General features: G+C 36.1%; 1 protein-coding gene across 4 annotated transcripts; it reads left to right on the top strand.

Annotated features, from left to right (window-relative positions):
- The first annotated feature begins 14,205 nt into the window (after positions 1-14,205).
- Positions 14,206-19,339, top strand: LOC110708367. 4 transcript variants are annotated; one of them, XM_021886485.1, is made up of 5 exons: positions 14,208-14,883; positions 16,235-16,319; positions 18,579-18,650; positions 18,757-18,833; positions 18,974-19,339. In XM_021886485.1, the coding sequence occupies exons 3-5, from the start codon at positions 18,582-18,584 to the stop codon at positions 19,233-19,235; spliced, it is 408 nt and encodes a 135-aa protein (XP_021742177.1). In that variant the 5' UTR covers positions 14,208-14,883; positions 16,235-16,319; positions 18,579-18,581; the 3' UTR covers positions 19,236-19,339. The 4 variants fall into 4 exon arrangements, with proteins under 4 accessions (XP_021742180.1, XP_021742177.1, XP_021742179.1 ...); XM_021886487.1 differs by lacking the exon at positions 14,208-14,883 and adding an exon at positions 14,972-15,205; XM_021886486.1 differs by lacking the exon at positions 14,208-14,883 and adding an exon at positions 15,248-15,571.
- The last annotated feature ends 1,339 nt before the right edge of the window (positions 19,340-20,678 follow it).

Genomic DNA, 20,678 nt, shown 5'->3' with positions numbered 1-20,678 from the left:
TTCATATATTTTCCGTTATAACTCGAAATTGATATTATAATATATCATTGGAAAGATAATTTCAATTACTATCTAACCATATAAAATTCGGATAAAAAATATGAGGCACGAAAGTAATATCTGTCTATCTTTGAACATCTTTCAATTCTAATAGAAATAGGATTTTCAAAAAAAAAGTTTTAGTTAATTTAAAACTCTTTAATCTTATCTTTTCAAAAAGGATAATTAGGATCTTTTAGAAACTTATAGAAGTTTCTAATTAATCCTAATTGGTTTAGAAATTGTATTAAATCATTTGGACCCTCCACATGATCATTGGGTCGTAGGTAAGGTGGGCTTAGATTCGGTTTGGGCTCAATTGAATATTTTGGTCATAACTTATTCGTTACAACTCAGATTTGGGCTTATAATATATCGTTGGAAAGCTCTTTTAAAGCCCCATCCAACTATTTAATCATTAGACCCAAATTATGGACCAAAATAAATTGAATTAAACGTTTTTATAAAAAGGACACGAACTGAATGATTTTAAAGGACACGAAATGAATGATTTTAAAGGACACGAAATGAATTATTTTGGGTTTAAAGGAACGAAAAGAGGAAAATAAGTTATGGTTTGGGGAAATGGGCTAGTAATTGTATTGGTTTATGAAATGTATTGGGAATTGTAGACACCCATTTGTGTCTCCCCAAAACCAAACCCGGTGATGAGTACCTTTCACGTCGAATCATAATCGAATGAAGTGAAAGTGTGGAAAGTCTAGTGTTGCGGAAAATTTTAATTCTTTTCTCTTCTCTCTGTTTTTGAAAACTTATTTTAAGAAAACAGCCAATCCAGTTTGGTTGGTCCATGATATGGGTCCAATAGTAGTGTAGTTGGATGGGGCTTGACAAGAGCTTTCCAACGATATATTATAAGCCCAATTCTGATGAATATTGAGGAAATTATGGCCAATTTACTAAACTGGGCCCGGTTTGAGCCTTATATGCGGCCTAATGATCTTGGGGAGGGCCTAATGTGATTTATCATTCCTAATGCAATTAGGAATGGTTTTAGTCTTCTAGAATCTTCTAGAAGGTTCTTTTCATTCCTAATTCAATTAGCATTGATAAATTGACTTTTGACTTTTCAGAGTTTTAATTAAAATCAAATAGCATTTTCGAGGAAATTATATGATTTTATCCTCTAGTACGGTAAACTTATCTGATTTTCGAAAACGCGTTGGAAACAGGCTTGGCGCCTGGAACCATGCCTGGCGCCTGGCGCTAGCCATTGGCGCCTGGCGCTAGTGTTGGTGCCTGGCGCCAGTTAGCCAAGGGTGGCGCCAGCTCTGTTTTCTATGCGTCAGACTCTGTTTTGTTTATTTTATCTTTTTGGCTGATTTTCTCTATAAATATCGTATTAAAAACTCCGTTTTCATTCATCATCTACATCCATCATTCACCAACTCTCATCGAGATTTTCTTGATTATTCTCTCTCTCTCTTTTTCTAAACTAGCCTTTTTCTCAAATACAAAATTCTGCATTCACAAGATCTAGAAACACCTAGCCATATTCGAAGTTGTCTTCGCCCTAGACGTGAAAGGTTTAATTTCTGAGGGTTTGGTCCCAAATCTCTCTTTCAATTATTTAATTTAATTGTTGATTTATTATTTTCCTTGAAGTTACTAACGTGTGTATTTTGTTATTAGAAAGAGGTACGAAGCATCAAAGTAAGTACTTTAATGGTTTTAATTGATATTATGATGTAGACATCATGTTTATATTGTAATGATATTCCTAGTATCATGTCTAGGGTATTTTTAGTATTAAGTATGATTGTTGCGATGCTTCCTATGTTCTTCCTAATATTTATTCATGTTAGTATCATTTTAGGGTTAAAGATTTGATTTGTATTGCTTAGTGACATGCTAGGGTTTGTTATTAATCTTGTTAGTATCATGCCTAGGATCTTCCTATTATTATGCTTTAATATTAACATGAACATGATTATGATTATAATTATTATTATTATGATGATTATGATTATTGTTATTATTATTATTATGATTATTATGTTGCTTGATATTTATTCTTTGTTGCTTGATCACCTTCATTGCATGTTTAAAGGGAATTTGTACTTGTAATCACGCTTAATAAGATATTTAATAATCTTGTTAGGGTTAATTGTGATTATAATTCAAGTGATCGCCAATAATAGATTTATTTGTGCATTAAATTCAACCATCATAGTTAAACAGGTTTAGGGTTAACCTATTGATTGCATGTTAATCAAAAAGCGCACATGAATACGATCAGAATAAAGTAGAGGCCTATTATTAGGGCAGGTTCAATCTCTTTTAGGTTGGATTTGTACCTTCATCCCCGAACCCTTATTTGGTTCTAGACCTTATGGAGTTGACGATTTCTTGGATCGTTAAGGGGTGTAACCTTCACCTCGTGAACGGTTTACAAGTTCCCAAAACTTGTTGGCGACTCTTTTGCTCTATCTTCTTCCCTTTTGGACGCCACCGTACTTTAGTGTATGATCACAGTGGGGTTCAAGCTAGTGGGATTAACGCTTGAAGTTATTCCCTACAGTTTTTGGAGACTCCACTGGGGAGGATTTTTATTTTAATTCCTAAATTTATTTCGGTAATGATTTAGAATGAGTGGACGAGACTCGAAAAGTTCTAAGTATTTCATGTGCGTAATTTTGATTAACATTATTAACACATGCATAAAAAAGATCTCATTGGAAAGACCATCCGTAATGAGTTAAAAGCATAGGATTTTACACGTAGGAAATTTGAGAAATATCTTTCACAACTAGGACTAAAATAACACCGCGCGAAATTGGAAAATTTTATCGAGCACAGAAAGCTGATGAGGCATGTGGGAAGTAGCGTCAGGGGCCAGAGCTTGGCGCCAGAATTTTAACCGTAGCGCCAGACGCCAGTATTGGCGCCAGGCGCTACAGTTAAAATCTGGCGCCAGTCTCTGATTGTTGGCGCCGATTTCCCCCAATACCGAGCCAGAAATATGCGTTCTAATTTCGACTAGTTTTTCATATTAGTTGCTCGATCCTACTTCCTGATTGAATTTTTTCTCACTTTTCTGAAACCCATATGTGTTCTACATTTGGACATAACCCTCTGGGAATTCATGCTCCATCTACCCGATTGAACGCTCCGTGCAACAAAGGGTACATCCGAGATGTTGAATTCACCAAACCATGGAAGCGGGTTTTTTCTAAAACTCGCGGTGTCCCATCCACTCGCGCCAACCCTTCACGGTTAGGCTTCCGCGCGGTGCATCTGGACAATTAACCATGGACCCTCTATTGACTAAACCATATCCCGAAATTTAGAGAACTAGAGCCATAATTAGGTTGCAAACTCATTGCATCATATTGTGCCTACTTGACTAATTGTGCATTATTTGTTGTGCATACTCTATGTGATTTTTCCTAACCGTTTGGTTGACTTGTGTTAAAACTTAATAAAATAATTAATGACTAAAGGACTTTGTTTAATTAATTAATTAATTAATTTGAGCTAAAAAAAAATAAACTTAAAATCGAGTCATAGTCCCTTTAAGTCAACCCGGATTTTTATTCCCGTATACTGCACAAGCGTCAACTTGTTTTGGTCATATCTGGAGTTCTAGGAAGAAATACGAGTCGTACAACCTTTGGATCTGTAGCCCCGAGTTTTATCTTTAATTTGGCGTTGGTTTCATCCAAATCAAAGTCACAGATAAAAAGTTATGACTAAAATACCACAGTCTGTCAAGTTTAATGCATATACGTGAAGTCTTAACTTAGTCTTTGCTTGAGTCTAGTCACATAGTCTAGCCACATGGTCATGACATGAGTCTTAACATATCGCTTACACTCACTAGTCTTAGCACACACTTTGTACATACTCTTTTCACATCACCATGACCATGTTTTAAGTTCATGCATAAGTCGGTTTTTTTCCGTCATTTGAGTTGGGGGGTACATTCTATTCCTAATTCTTCATATCCCTCCACCTCCATCTAAATCTTCTTTCACATTCTATTCCGATCTTTCTTCACTTCTTCCATCCATTGCATGTTGAATAAAGTTTGAGTCAAATAATTAACAATGAATATCCCCAAATTCCTTTTCCACAGTACTTGGTCGAGGAGAGAAGGGCGATTAATCAAGGACAACCTCTTTGTTCAATTCTCACTTTTTGATAAACTGATTCTTCAAAAGAGGAAGGCTAAGAAGATAATGGCAACTCAAGAGGAAGTTAATGAACTTAGGAGTCAATTGACTAACGTGACTAAGACACTGAAGCTACTCACACTCAAGGTCGATGATCCCGTGAAGCAACAACAAATGAACCTCATGCAAGAAAGTTTGAGGAAGCTATCTAGTGACTATAAATTTCAGGGCATGAGTTCACAAAGGGCCTCGCTGGACAAGGAACTTCTTCCGCATAAGTTCAATGCCACTGACATCCTTAAATTCAAGGCAACAGATAACCCTTACTTCCATTTAAGAGCTTTTGAAACCATAATGAACATTAAGGATATCGATAAGAAGGTTTTTCCCTCTATGTTCTCACTATCTCTTGAAACCGTTTGCCAACAATGGTACTTCTCCCTTGACAAGGAGAAAACCTCTACCTGGGAATCGATAGTAAACGCTTTCGTTGATAGGTACAAGTGCAATATCCAAGTTGAAACCGACCATAAACAACTTGAGATGCTAAGACAAAAAGAGAATGAAGGCTTTACTTCTTTCTTTAATAAGTGGAGGGAAACTTCCGCTAAGATGATTGAGGTCCCCACCGAAAAGGAGTCTGTGAGGATGTTTATTAAGAATCTTCAAGAGAAGTATTCGAAGCATTTAAAATATCAACACAATCTGAATACTTTCAAGGCCGTTTATGACATCAGAATTGAAATCGAAGATGACCTCGCAAATCAAAAAGCTACTAAAAATAGTAACCACGGTGGCTGGAAAGGAAAGAAGAACGACAATCCTTCTTCTTCCGAAAACGCCCACTCTAGTAACAATGTTAGTACCTTTGATCTCAGTGAAGTTTTAGCCATAGATAACCAAGGATCTAAGAGGCAACTAAGGAAAGACTTCACCCCCATTGGGATGAGCTACAATACTGCCTTCGATCGACTCCATGCTAAAGGACTCATTACTCCCATTGGACCTATTCAAGATCCCGCACCTGAAAAGAGATTGCCTATTTGGAATCCAGGCCAACACTGCAAGTACCATCAAGGTAGGGGTTATACTACTGAGAGCTGTTGGAAGCTAAAGGAGTCTATCCAATATTTGATTGATAATAACAAGCTTCCCATGCCTCCAGTTAACAAGAAGAGCGAGTGATGATAAAGGAAACAACACAAGACAAGAGGCGAGCTTCAACGACAAGATTTCGCGACCTCTTTTTTCTATTTCTTTTTTATTTACCCTTTCCCCAATAAGTCTAGCATAGGCACCCTTTTTATTCTCCTTAGATTTATTTTGTAGGATCATTATTTATTTTCTTTTAATAAAATGAGCATTTATTTCCTCATATATGATCATTTCATTTTATTGCATAAAAAAAAAATTTAAAAAAAAATTTAAAAAAAACATCCATGTCGAATTAAGCACAAGGTATACCAATGACTTGAGGCACCCCTAGTAGCCACATCATATATCCTTTCACCTTTCAAATTTACAATCCTTTCTTCATAAACCACTTTGAGCCTCGTCTAACGATAGACCTTTCTTTTTTCAACCTACATCTACCTAACCTTGGGATGGGATGGTGTGCAACTTATGCAATTCTAAAAAAAAAGCTTGAGTGATTTCAAAAGATCAAAATAAAAATAAGCAAAAAAAATAAAATAAAAGTGTACAAAAGGGCAAGTGTTCCAATGTCTTTGATATGAAAATATCTTCGATCAGAACACGTCTCAGATTGCGTCTCTTATCGAGTGCTCGGTACCGTGCCTGAGAAACATGAATGCCAAGTGAGTGATAGACCGCATGATCGGGATTGTCCACACTTATAAAAATAAAATAGATGCTAAAACAAAAGAAAGAGCTAAAAAAGAGTTGAAATCCTCAAGCATAAAAATACAAAGATTCAAAAGCGAGGTTGCACACCTTGGGGGCTTATCTAGGGTCTTGAGCCTTTATCCCCTTCTTCTTTCAAACCTTTAGCCTAACCACGTTACAACCCTTAAAAAGACCTTTTTGAGGTATATACACACTTGTGCGAGGTTCGGCTAGAGCTACGTTCGGCCTGATTCCTAACGGATACGTAGGCAACCTCACATTGAGGTGCGACCGTAATAAACATGCATTCATATTCACATTCACACACTTACACCATGATCATATCAAGGGATCTCCTATACTCATCCCTATTCACTTAGAGCTAGACTTGGGGGCTTGATCCCTACATCATTAGCTTATCTAGCCTAAGAGTCACCACCATTTGACTCTTTTAACAAATAATATCTCTCCACACACTTAGCTCTTGTGGCCTAACTTTAAGTGTCACTATCACACATATCACACATACATGACCAAATATACTTCCCTTAGGAACCTTTTGTCATGAAATCTTAACATAACGCTGAAGCATGCCTTGCCATATCAACATCACTCAACACTCATCATTGCATCACGAAGTATGAAGTGCTTAGCCTCCGTGCCTAAGTTACCCAAATACTTTCATCATTGAGTCAACCATTGAGATAGCCTAGGATGGATTAATCCTTGCACCCTAAGAGATAGTATCAAATGACATTTGACTAAGCTCATTCAACATGCATCTTCAAAACTTCGGTTCTTTTTTCGCGTCTTTCTTTTTCGGGAGAAAGTCGGTACCCTCCACAAAAATGACGGAAAATTTTTGCTTTTTGCATTTTTGAGTCACATTGAGTCAACACTATGCACACACGAGTCACGAGTCACACGTGTCATTTTACTTCGAGTCGAGTCAACCTCGAGTCGGTCAATCACATCGAGTCAAGCTTATACCTTGAGTCGTGTCAAGTCGATGAGTCAAGAAATGTTAAGCCTTAGGTCAACCCTAAGATAATTAAAAAGATTGGCAAAGTTCTATAGTCAAAATAAATACAGGTGCAGCAGAATAGGGAAGATCCTACTCCAATTCCTGGCGCCAGAGATATCTCAGCAGCGACAGAGATTGAAGCATCTCAGAGCAGTTATTTCAACCTCATATCGCGATTTCGGGTTCCTTGGTACGCCAGTTAGCCCCTATAAGCAATTTGACATGATTGAGTAGTCGATTTGATTACAACAGCAAATAAGTGATCGACCTGATGAAAGATCGTCTCACTTAGCCTAAAGCGCCTAAGCATTGGCTCAAAAGTAGAAAAGGCACCGACGTATAGGTTCAAAGCAACGAAAGCGCCGACGTACAAGCATAGCGGAAGCAAAGTTCGAGCGAGCTTTAAAGATCGACAAGTGTTGGTCTTCGGTAATTTTCTTCGGAATATTATCGCAACAACTGAGGATGACTTCAAGTAAAGTTATTTTTGACAGCGTTCGCTAAAATTGTGGAGGTTGTCACTAAAGATTTGAGAAGATAGCACGAGATAGGCGGTCTTCGACAACGCTCGCTAAGATTGTGGAGGTTGTCACCAAAGATTTGAGAAGATAGCACGAGATGGGCGGTCTTCGACGGCATTCGCTAAGATTGTGGAGGTTGTCACCAAGATATGAGAAGAGCGGTTCATGATGAGGCGGTCTTCGACGACTTTTGCTATGATTGGAAAGGTTGTCACTATGATTCAAGAAAAGGCTCAAGATGTAGCAACATTGATCGACGGCGTTCCCTAGATTGCGGAAGATTGTCAAAACAAACAACAAGATGGTGTTCCCTATATTGTGGAGGGTTGTCACAAACAACTGAGGATTGTTTCAAGAGAAGCAATCTTCGATAGTATTCCCTTGGACGCGGAATATTATCAATGCAGATGGAGATAGTTTCAAGAGAAATAATCTTCGATACTATTCCCTTGGACGTGGAATATTATCAATGCGGTTGAGGATTGTTTCGAGAGAGATAATCTTCGATGGTATACCCTTGGACGCGGAATATTATCATAGTGGAGGAGGATCGTTTCAGGCAAAGAAATCTTCCAAATTTAGAAGCAGTTACAGGCGTAGCGGTTTTCAAGCAGGATGGCATTCTCTAGCTTGCAGGAGGTCATCAAAATAGCAACAATTAGTTACTTTCAGAGACGTGTGCTCGACGGTGCAAGATACGCGTTTCTTCACTCTTTTATCTGTTTAACTAACGTTAGTTTGCAGGTATCGGCGTTACAAGAATGATTTAGGATCGCACAACGTTCTGAATCATTCTTCGTCCCTATCGATACTTTGACTTTTGTTTTCGAAACCTGCGTTTCTCCAAACTCAGTCAAAGTGGGGGCTTCTGTAGACACCCATTTGTGTCTCCCCAAAACCAAACCCGGTGATGAGTACCTTTCACGTCGAATCATAATCGAATGAAGTGAAAGTGTGGAAAGTCTAGTGTTGCGGAAAGTTTTAATTCTTTTCTCTTCTCTCTGTTTTTGAAAACTTATTTTAAGAAAACAGCCAATCCAGTTTGGTTGGTCCATGATATGGGTCCAATAGTAGTGTAGTTGGATGGGGCTTGACAAGAGCTTTCCAACGATATATTATAAGCCCAATTCCGATGAATATTGAGGAAATTATGGCCAATTTACTAAACTGGGCCCGGTTTGAGCCTTATATGCGGTCTAATGATCTTGGGGAGGGCCTAATGTGATTTATCATTCCTAATGCAATTAGGAATGGTTTTATTCTTCTAGAATCTTCTAGAAGGTTCTTTTCATTCCTAATTCAATTAGCATTGATAAATTGACTTTTGACTTTTCAGAGTTTTAATTAAAATCAAATAGCATTTTCGAGGAAATTATATGATTTTATCCTCCAGTACGGTAAACTTATCTGATTTTCGAAAACGCGTTGGAAACAGGCTTGGCGCCTAACCCTAGGCCTTGGCGCCTGGAACCAGGCCTGGCGCCTGACGCTAGCCATTGGCGCCTGGCGCTAGTGTTGGTGCCTGGCGCCAGCTCTGTTTTCTATGCGTCAGACTCTGTTTTGTTTATTTTATCTTTTTGGCTGATTTTCTCTATAAATATCGTATTAAAAACTCCGTTTTCATTCATCATCTACATCCATCATTCACCAACTCTCATCGAGATTTTCTTGATTATTCTCTCTCTCTCTTTTTCTAAACTAGCCTTTTTCTCAAATACAAAATTCTGCATTCACAAGATCTAGAAACACCTAGCCATATTCGAAGTTGCCTTCGCCCTAGACGTGAAAGGTTTAATTTCTGAGGGTTTGGTCCCAAATCTCTCTTTCAATTATTTAATTTAATTGTTGATTTATTATTTTCCTTGAAGTTACTAACGTGTGTATTTTGTTATTAGAAAGAGGTACGAAAAATCAAAGTAAGTACTTTAATGGTTTTAATTGATATTATGATGTTGACATCATGTTTATATTGTTATGATATTCCTAGTATCATGTCTAGGGTATTTTTAATATTAAATATGATTGTTGCGATGCTTCCTATGTTCTTCCTAATATTTATTCATGTTAGTATCATGTTAGGGTTAAAGATTTGATTTTTATTGCTTAGTGACATGCTAGGGTTTGTTATTAATCTTGTTAGTATCATGCCTAGGATCTTCCTATTATTATGCTTTAATATTAACATGAACATGATTATGATTATAATTATTATTATTATTATGATGATTATGATTATTGTTATTATTATTATTATGATTATTATGTTGCTTGATATTTATTCTTTGTTGCTTGATCACCTTCATTGCATGTTTAAAGGGAATTTGTACTTGTAATCACGTTTAATAAGATATTTAATAATCTTATTAGGGTTAATTGTGATTATAATTCAAGTGATCGCCAATAATAGATTTATTTGTGCATTAAATTCAACCAACATAGATTAATCAGGTTTAGGGTTAACCTATTGATTGCATGTTAATCAAAAAGCGCACATGAATACGATCAGAATAAAGTAGAGGTCTATTATTAGGGCAGGTTCAATCTCTTTTAGGTTGGATTTGTACCTTCATCCCCGTACCCTTATTTGGTTCTAGACCTTATGGAGTTGACGATCTCTTGGATCGTTAAGGGGTGTAACCTTCACCTCGTGAACGGTTTACAAGTTCCTAAAACTTGTTGGCGACTCTTTTGCTCTATCTTCTTCCCTTTTGGACGCCACCGTACTCTAGTGTATGATCACAGTGGGGTTCAAGCTAGTGGGATTAACGCTTGAAGTTATTCCCTACAGGAATGAACATGGATTTAAGCACTCCAAAGATTACATACTCAACCCGACCAATAATGGCGGTGAAAGGTTGTTCATCATTGGGTTTGGTTTTGGGGAGACATTTTTAGGTGTCTACACCTACTATTCTGAGATGTAATAACAAGGCTGCTATTTCTATTGCATCTAATCCAGTGCTGCATGAAAAGACCAAACATGTTGAAATTGATCAACATTTTGTGAGAGAGAAAGTTCAAGAATCTGTTGTAAAGCCAATTTATGTCTGTAGTTTAGAACAACTGGCTGACATTCTAACCAAGGTTCTGCCAGTGCAACAACATGAATATCTACTAGGAAATCTTGGAGTTACTTCTCATGCTCATCAAGCTTGAGGGGGAGTGATGAGAGGGAAACTTCGTTCCTATTTCCTTTTATTTCTGTTATTTCTTTTGCCTCGTTGTGAGTGATGTCAGCACAGCCTATCACATAGAATTTTGGATTGTCCTTTTGATTATTCTTTTGTCCTTAGCTGATTACCGTTGTAATGATAGGCTTGTATATATAAAGAATGTTGTAATATGCAGTACTCTGAAATTAATGAAATCATGCTTCCTTCTCTCTCTCATCTACATCTCTTATGACTTTTGTCATCAGTTATTAATATTGTTCAACATTAACTCTTCTAAATTAATTTAATCAAACTTATAATTTACGATGATCCGGGGCATCGCCCGGGTCAATAACTAGTTTCGAATTACACTTCCCAATTTCCATTTTCTCAATTTTCCCAATTTCCCTTAACCCTAACTCAAACTCCTAAACAATACTTCCCACCGAGCCCATGAGCCCCCGTCCCTCCGGCCATTGCCCACGACACCAGACTGCAGTCCGAGCTGCCGCCTGCCTAACACCGAGCCATTTGCTACACAGCGCCACAGGACGACAGAAGCACTTCGGCACATCCACTCCTCGATTGAGCAGCTGAGTTCGAGCTGCCGGCTGCCCCGCTGCCCAACACACTTTGAGACAGTAAGTTCAACATTTTTTTTAATTTAATTGATAATTGTTTTTTAATTATTTGAAATATAATTGAATAATTTATTGTGAATTTGTGAAGTTAGATTCTTGGTTAGTTGTTAGGGGTTTTTAATTGATGATTGATGTAAAATTTATTTGATGTCTTGATTGATTATTAGCATTTTGTGTGTTATTGATTTATTATATAAAAGCTAGATTTCCAATGTTACCATAATACCATGTAATTTCTTTAATACTCCGTAATTGTATGAATTTTATTTTATCTTAATGTGGATTTTAGAGTTTTCAATATAGGCCACGTTTGGTTTAATGTAAAATATTTTCAATGGAAAATTAATTTTCATGGAAAATATATTTTCAAGGAAAAACACAATTGCAAATCAGTTTTCCTTTGTTTGGTTGCATACAAGAAAAGTCCAAGAAAAATAAAAAATAAGAGTGAAAATATAAGGATGAATGAGAGGGAAGTAAAAAAAGAGGTAAGGAGGAGAGAGGAAAATGTGGCTTTCCTTGTTTTGGGAAGGAAAATGTTTTCCTTCATTAAGGATGGAATTTTCCACCCCATAACAAACCAAACAAAGGAAAATGGGAAAAAAAAATGAAAAATTCATTTTCCATGAAAACCTTTTACATCAAACCAAACAGGGTCATAGTCTTTTTAGAAACGTGCGAGGAAGTCACATTTCACCTAGTTCAACTGTTCAAAGGGATTCTTCAGTAAAAGGAGGAGATGTTGTCTCCTAATGATGTTTTATAGTGCAAAAGTAAACTTTACAATTGTAGGAGTGAGGTGAATTTTTGTAAGTGTAATCCAAAATTAAACTTGGTCAGGCCAAAACATTTAAGCTTTCCCGGCCAAGTGATCGAGTCGTGCTTCAACGTGGGATGGATTGGGCCTAAATGACCCATTTTTTAATAAAGAAAATAGTGTTAGGCCCCGGTAATGTCCCGAGTTACTGCATTATTTTCATGATAAAAATCTTTATTAATATTTAATTTTTATTGATTGACATGTAATATGGTAATAACTTAGTGGCTAACATGTTTGGTTCAAATCTTTTAAGAACCATATTTTTAGACATGGAGTAATAATCGGATTAAATGTGGAGAGCGTCACGTGGCACCTAAACTTCTTTAGGAACACCTTGAAGAAAGCATCGCGTAACACCTAAACTTCTTTAGGAACACCTTTTAATATATAGTATAGAATTACTTCGTATCTGAAAACCTCCCTAAAACCTTTCTTAGACGTTTCAAATTTTTGTAATGGCAGTTACTCAGCCGTCGAGCAGACGTGAATCAACTGTCGGCGCAGCTGGTGACCTGCGAATATAACACCCGTAGGAGCAGTAGCGGACCTCCCGTCAGAGTTTTAGGTGATCTACTAGCAGAGCTGTAGGCGGCTATCGAAAATTCGAGCAAGGCAGTTTATTGTTCTTCATTTTTCTATTTGGCTGCTCTGGTTTTGATTGTTGCGATTAGTTGTCATTGAATGGGTAATTTCAGTGGCGATTCAAGTATGGGTTCAGCTGAACCCATACTAAAAAAAAATCTAATATATATATATAAAGGGGAGTTTTTCCCCGAGTTTTTAGAGAGCCACGTAGAATTTAATTTTCTTAGCGTGCCATGTAGGATTATAAATTTAAGTTGTAGCCAATTAAATAAGAGATTATTAATTTTTTTTACAATTAAATAATTAAAATGTCACGTAAGCAAAATTGACGAATGAGATTCTAAATTTTAAATTAATTAAATACAAAATATTATCCTTTTAGATTAGGAATTTTATCTAATATTTTAAAGCTAATATAATAACAAAAAATCACATAAATATGAAAAATATTTTTATAAAAAAATACTAACAAACCGTGCATCGCACGGGCTTCATCTAGTATATATATATATATATAATAATAATAATAATAATAGGAATAAATATTAGGAAAATGGAAAAGAAAAATCCAACCTTTGCACTTTTTTCTCCTAAAAATCCAAACTTAAGTTTATTCCACAAAAATCCAACCTTTATACCCCATCTTCTCCAACATATCCATTTAACCTAAAACCTGTTAAACAAGTTAAAATAGATTTTTTTTTTAATTATTATTATTCACTATCCTCCTACCTCCCCATCCCCCTTCCATGCCCACCATAACCACCGGTCCACCACCCCAAAAACACCTTGCCACCTAAAACTGCCCCTCACCCCTTGCTGCAACCCTCCTGCCCCCCTAACACTCCTTGCTGCCCTGAAACCCCAGCCTACACCTTGAAACCCCAACATACACCTCTGTCATATCTCCGTCGCAACCAGAACGCCGCATATCAACCCCGACAAACCGCATTTCCCTCACTCGACCCTTGCTGCCTCGCATCTCCCTCACTCAACCATCTCCCTCGCACTCCCTCACTCAACCCCGACAACTACAGGAGCAGGCACATTCTCGATGTTTCCATTGTCAATCTCCTTAAGAAATTCAGTGTATGAGTGGATGGCTTCTTCCTCGAGGTAACCCACAATACGATGGGCAAGCTTAGGAGACACAATTTAGGCGAGGAAGTAAGCATTGAAGAAAACACCCTGGACAACAAACACTAGAGCACGTTCATATCTCCCTCGCATTCCCTCACTCAACCCCGACAATCGCACTATCTCCCTCGCATCTCCCTCACTCAACCTCGACAACTACACCATCTCACTCGCTCAACCCCGACAACCGCACTATCTCCCTCCTCAAACAGAGCAGCCAACAAAAATTAAAGCTCCAATTCAGCCAATTCAAATTAATTGGGGAGGACTATTGAGGTTTTGGGGGTCGGGTTGGGTTGCCGGGGAAGGAGAGGTGGGGAGGGGAAGGGGAAGGGGAAGAGGTGGGATGTTCTGATCAGGATGGCGGCGTAAGGGTGGTCATTTGGCCGTCAAAGGGGGGTTAGGGGCTTTGATTTTTTTTTTTCTTTTAATTTTTTTATTTAATTATTTAAAATAATAATAAGCCTATAAAAAGCTGACACGTGGCATATAACTTATAAAAACCGGTCACCAACACGTAATAGATCTTTAGATGAAGATGGGGTATAAAGGTTGGATTTTTGTAGAATAAACTTAAGGTTGGATTTTTAGGAGAAAAAAGTGCAATGGTTGGATTTTTAATTTCCATTTTTCCTAAATATTAAACTCCGCATATATATTTACTTTTACATCCCGCGTTCTTATGGTGAAAACCTTACACTTTGGGACAAAGGTCAGGGTTTCGATACCCAACACCTTTATATCCTTTCTTTTAATTTTGGGTTTTACTTTTCTTCAATTTAATTCCTAATTTTACAGAAAGAAAACATCGAAGAACCCTAACTTCTCCCTGACTTTCTCTCCCCTCACTCTCATTCAAGGACCGGCGCCGCTTTCAGATCGACGTTGGCCGCACTCCGCCGACGGATGACCGGCGTTCGCCTGCTTTCCTTCAGCCTTCTCTGAGTTCTTTCTCTTCGACAAATCAAAACTTCAGTCTTCAGGTGTAGTTTTTAATTAATCTTTTTTTTTTTGGTAAATTGTTAATTGAAATTGTGATTTCATACATTTGTATGTGAACATGTGATTCTGTGAATGTAATGTAAAATGTAGAATGTTAAATTGTTAATTGTTAATTGTTAATTGAACATGAGATAATGATGATTGTGTTTGGGTATTTGAAGAACTTGGGTTTTTGTTGAATTATTGGAATTTCTACGAAGAAAAAAGAATGGCTACGAGAGATTCAAGCTCAAAAAGTGGCAGAAGCATTAAATTTAGGTGAGCTTGAGAGTGGGCAAGGATTAAACCAAGAGCTAGGCATAGGTAGGCCATGTGATACTTGTTTATTCCGGTTAATTACTTTGCTTCTTTAATACACAAAAGTTGCTTAGACTTGCTGAATATTATCCAATTCAGTTCTCAAGTAATGATTTGGTAAGGCTTGGATTTGAGCTAGACTACTTTTTTAAAGAAATGCGAAGGGATGATAGGTTTCGAGAAGCTAACGATCTTAGCCAACTTTCTATATATGATGCTTGTTGAAATCCAAAAACATAAATCTTTCAAACTTGTTGTAATTGACAGGTATTGTGCACACTCGAATTTTATTTTGAATTATGATATTTGTTATCCCTGAATTTGTTTGGAGAGTCCGAACCCATAACGAGCAAATCCTGGAATCGCCACTGGGTAATTTGGATTTTGTTGTTTCTGTAATTGGATTGTTTTTTTTATGAGATTCTTCAAATTTGCTTACTTTTTGCAGCAAACTACGCTTCTAGGTATTAATTTTTCATTTATTCTTTTATCCTTAAACTCTGAATCTTAAACACTAAACCTGATGACCTTAAGAAGCAAGGTTATAGTATATATGATTTGAAAAAAATTCCCACTTTTTCGAAGTTATCTTTCGATCTGGTAGTTCTTTTGAAAGTAGAGACACCCTTATTCTGGGTTAGTTGTTCACCACTATTATGTAGAATTTTGGAAGTAGAGACACCCTATTGAAATAGCCAAGTTAATTGTTCGAAATTTTAATTATGTTGTTAGTATGAATTCTATTGATTCATGTGGTGATTAATTGTTTGTTGCTTAGAACCTAGAGTTCTCAAACTTTCTTCTTTATTGTTATTTGGAAGAAGAAATTATACATAATAGTGGTGATGTTACATACAATGGAGGAGAGCAGAAATTTGCATTTGGAGTTGTGAGGTTATTTGTGAATATTATTTAAGGGTCAGCTAACTATTTATGTAAAAATGGGTTAGGGCGGGCCTTAAAAGGGTTATTGACATAATCCTTGTTTTGTAGTCCTAATATTCTCACTCTCACCTTCTATTTCTACCTCTGCAGTTTCTCTTGATAAATCCTGCATCAAATTCGAGCTAATCACGCTCAACAAAATCAAGCATATTAGTTTCTTTTATCCATTCATCAGGTTTGTGCTTTTTTTTTTCCTTGATTTTTTAAACTGAAATTGGATTTAATTTGCAATTTTGGGGAATTTTACACAGTTTTATATTGTTTGTTGCTAACTTGACTTATTTGAGCTAAATGCAAATCAATTATACATCGTATTGTATTTGACAAGTTCAAGCTAAATCTTAATCAATTAAGTAATCAATTTGACACATCAAACCTAATAAATTTTGTATATTTGATTTTTATGAAAATTTATGTTTTTGTTGAAATTTATTGATGGGTTTTGTAGGGTTAAGTCCTCCTATGGTTAAGATGATAATAAACAGGGATGAACATAAGTTTTCCCCATCTTTGTCCTTAATCTCCCCCAAAATTCTAATTTACACAGAATTGGTTATCCTATTAACTCTAACTTAATTTAATGTCTGCTGCTCAATCAATTCCTGCTGATATTGGTTGTAAAACTTTAAAATTTTGCCTGAATCCTTTTGAATTTTAATTATGTATGTTTAAGGTCGTTGCTCTTCATGATCTCAGATATATTTTTTTAGGGCTCATGATCTTACATATTATGTTTGATTAATATGCGTTTTTTTGCTGGTGTTGTCTCAAGAAAATAGTTGTGCAGTAAGTCATCTTTAACATGTATAGCGTCTTTTCTTGAATTTTCGAGCTGTTGCGTTCATAATTGGTACAAAAAGTGTGGTGTAACATTGATATATATATATATATATACATACATACAAGTATTAATGTCTGAAAATAGGATGTTATGAAAAAAATAGTTGGGCCTTGAGGAACTGCTGTCATTTTTTTAATTGAAATATGTTATTGTACTGCTGTGTAACTATACTACTATAGTGACCTTTTCTATCTGATAAATTCACATAATGATAGCAACAAATCTTTTATTTAACTTAAACTAATAATGATCAGCAAATTAAATCACAATTGAAGTTCAATCAAACATCCTAAAGTGCATGTAATTTTCATCATAATACTTGTACAAGCTAAATCAGTGACTCCAGTCACAAAAAAGTTATTAATTATGAATAATAATATAGAGCTAAAGAAGAATAATATACCAGAAAAAAGGCCATAGAGTACAAATCAAGTTAAAACAAATTGACGAGGGAGATTTGGAAACAGATTGATGATCTGAATTGCTTTGGACTTCACTTTCACTTCCTCCTAAGATAGCATTTTGATTAGCTGACATGCATTTTATAAATTGATGATCTACGATGGTATCTAATAGGGTAAATGTGTTGTTCCCTTGATGGAATGGGTCTAATACGTTAATGTATCTATAGAAGTAGATGACATCCTATTTGATGGTATTAAAACGAGGGGCTGTACAATGTGGCTCATTAGTTATCAGTACAGAAGATGCATACCATCTCAAACATGGTAGCTGCCATGATTATTTTCTAGAACAGAGGAGTTGTGAGTAGCCATATCATTTTCTTGTTTATTATAATTATATATTTAGCCATATCGTTTTCTTGAGTGGCTCTTTCCTATTGTTATAGTTGGGGAGGGGGAAACTATTTTAGGTTCGAGATGAGCTGATGAGGTTTCAGTATTTATTTTCGTGTTTTATGGTTCAAGTTTGTAGTGCATTGGTGCAATTTCTTTTGAATGTATTGTGGGGTGATGTAATCATGTTTTGTTGACTATTTGATAGCTAAGTATAAAGTTTGTAGAGCTCTCTATCTTCAAAACTGAATACTTTATCCTGTTGGATTATGATTATCTTGTGTATGTCTGAATTTCTGGTAGAATCATCCAATCCCGTGATCTTATTTTGAATTATGAAGATTTCTTGTTAGTAGAAATTGATGTAAAAAAATTTATTGAATCATAAGGGATCCTCTCTCCCTCTCTCTGCAACTACAACTTTTATCTGTGAATCATCCTTGCGTATGCTATGGCACTGTCACTGCCTTCTGAGGGATATGCCTGCCATTATCTATTTAGGTCGAAGCTGCTTTACAAAATATTGAACAAAAAGTTAGGTAAGCAACACAATTTATTGAGTTTTGGAGAAGTTGAAAAGGAGCTATTGTGTTTGTGACAGTATGGGTAGAGGTTGGGCTGTTTTAGAGAAAAAAGGGGGGTTGGGAGTTGAAATTCAAAAAAAAGTTACTGACCATGTTTACCTTAGAGACTGGTGTCGATTATTTGTCCTTTGTTTCCTGGAATTATGCAATTTAAATTTGTGAATGTTAATGTACTCCATTATAAGTAAATTAATCGAGATTTATCCCTGCAGATCATGAGTACAAAGGAGAAGCCACCAGCATCATTGCCCAAACTTATGACACTTAACAGGGGGTTTAAATTGGTAAGTATTGTGGTTGGTTCCTTTTAATATTATGTGTCAACCTGAATAAAGACAGGCTTCACGTTGGCACATTGCTTAAGATTATCATTCTGCTGCTTATGTGTAGGCTGAGCAGTGGGTTAAAAATATGCCTGGAGATGAGGAGGAGGCAGAGGAGATAGAAGTGGAAGCTAGACCTGTTAGGTTAGTTTTCTGTCCTCTAAATTCATCAGCCATTTCTTACACCATCGTCTATTGAAGAGGAAACTAAAGAAGGGAAGTTGAATCAAATACTGGTCAGTAGTTTTGGAAACTTATTACAGTTTGTTAATGTGTGTTTGTAGGCTTGGTCTTGGGGCAAAAGTTCCTCGTAAATCAAAAGTTGGACCTATATATGACCCTGTTGAGAGGAGATTACATAAGAAGTTTGGTGCAGGGAGAAAGAAACCTGCTGGTGATGAGGATTCCATTCCACCTCCAAAGAATGAAATAGATAATGGCGATGAGGATGATGACGAAAATTTAGACAGTAGAACTTATTCTTTTGCCAAAAAGAGACCTGCTCTTCCTCCCACGACACCACAGTCAAAGAAGAAACATAAGTAACAAGTGATAAAAGGTGTATCCTTATTATTTGCCCTGTAGTCTGCCTGATGTATTCTTCTAATGATATATGATAACCCTTGCTTTAATGCTAATTCTTTCGACAACTTCCATGACCTGCTTACTGAATTAATTGGTAGCCAACTAGCCAAGGGATCATATGCCCTTCCAGGCGCCTTTTGATTCTCCCATCTGCAGTTGTTGGATTGGCTCCGTTATTTTTACCCAAGGCATACATTAACTTGGAAATCTTCTAGTTTGGACTTGAACTGAAGTTTTGATTCCTCCGCGAGTGGTGTTGTCATGGATTTCAGCTCGGTGTTTAGAGTGTAAAAAACATACCGAGTATCACCAAATGTCCAAACCCCCTTGAGTCACTTCATCAATCCTCGTTACGGTGTTAATTTTATAGAGGTAGCTTTATCTTCTTTTTCGTCGAAATAATTAAGTATTTTTTACTACCTCATAACCTCATTAAGGTGTTAATTACTTTGTGTATATTGCTTTATGTTCTTTTCTACCAAATGTCCAAATTTAAGTCTCATTTGTATTTTTTTTTTTTGTTTGTATAAATTATTAATATAGTAACAAGAAGAATAAAATAGCAGAGTTTGATTAACGATGAGTATAATTGACAACAGAAAGAGATAATGCAATTTGCTTGATTAAACATATATTTTAAAAATTGAATAAAAATGATTTGTGATTGATATATTAATGAGATTTATTTTGGGATGAAATGAGAATTACGGCGAGAGTGTACTCAAATTTCCTTCTTGGTTTAATTTCTACTTACCTTATTCACATTGAGTGGATTAATTATATATCGATCGAACTTCAAAATATCCCTTGCTCTGCTTTGACAATTGTTTTATATAATGTGAACTATTTTCAGATACCTTAAAAAGACTTGTTAATGCTAAGAGTGCTTGATTTTCATTTCTTAAAACGAATTTAGGCACTATTACTACGATGATGCAAGTTTATGAACTTAATTTAGTTATTGGGCCCGAATAATGCTCCAAAATATTACATGTATTACAATAATCGTCATAAATATTACAGTCTTACATTTATTGGTTTTTGTTTATTATGTTGTGATGTACCTTATATATTTCGTTTTCAATAAAGGGCACATATCATGACATAATTCAAAGGTTAAAGAGATCGTGAGCTTCACCCTATCACAGGAATGGGGGGATGAGTAACCGAGACCCCATCACTTGGGGGGAACTATCCTTCTATCTCCTAGATCCTCATTTTGCAACACTTATTATAGATAGGCATTATTAGTCTATTACTATTATGATGTGATTTTATGAGCTTAATTAGGCATTGTTCCTATGATAATGCTCTTTATTTTACTCATACATATAGTGAAATAATTACTTTTCCGACCACATATTTAATATTACTATGTTAATACAGTTTTATTTTATTCATACA

This window comes from Chenopodium quinoa, unplaced genomic scaffold, assembly GCF_001683475.1.
Source record: "Chenopodium quinoa cultivar QQ74 unplaced genomic scaffold, ASM168347v1, whole genome shotgun sequence".
Taxonomy (NCBI): Eukaryota; Viridiplantae; Streptophyta; class Magnoliopsida; order Caryophyllales; family Amaranthaceae; genus Chenopodium; species Chenopodium quinoa.
The sequence above is the reverse complement of the archived record's forward strand: the minus strand, read 5'-3'. Positions and strand labels throughout refer to the sequence as shown.

Coding starts and splice junctions, on each gene's coding strand:
- LOC110708367 (XM_021886488.1), top strand. CDS start 18,582: ATGAGTACAAAGGAGAAGCCACCAGCATCATTGCCCAAACTTATGACA. Junction 18,651..18,756: donor TTAACAGGGGGTTTAAATTG/GTAAGTATTGTG, acceptor GCTTATGTGTAG/GCTGAGCAGTGGGTTAAAAA. Junction 18,834..18,973: donor GTGGAAGCTAGACCTGTTAG/GTTAGTTTTCTG, acceptor GTGTGTTTGTAG/GCTTGGTCTTGGGGCAAAAG.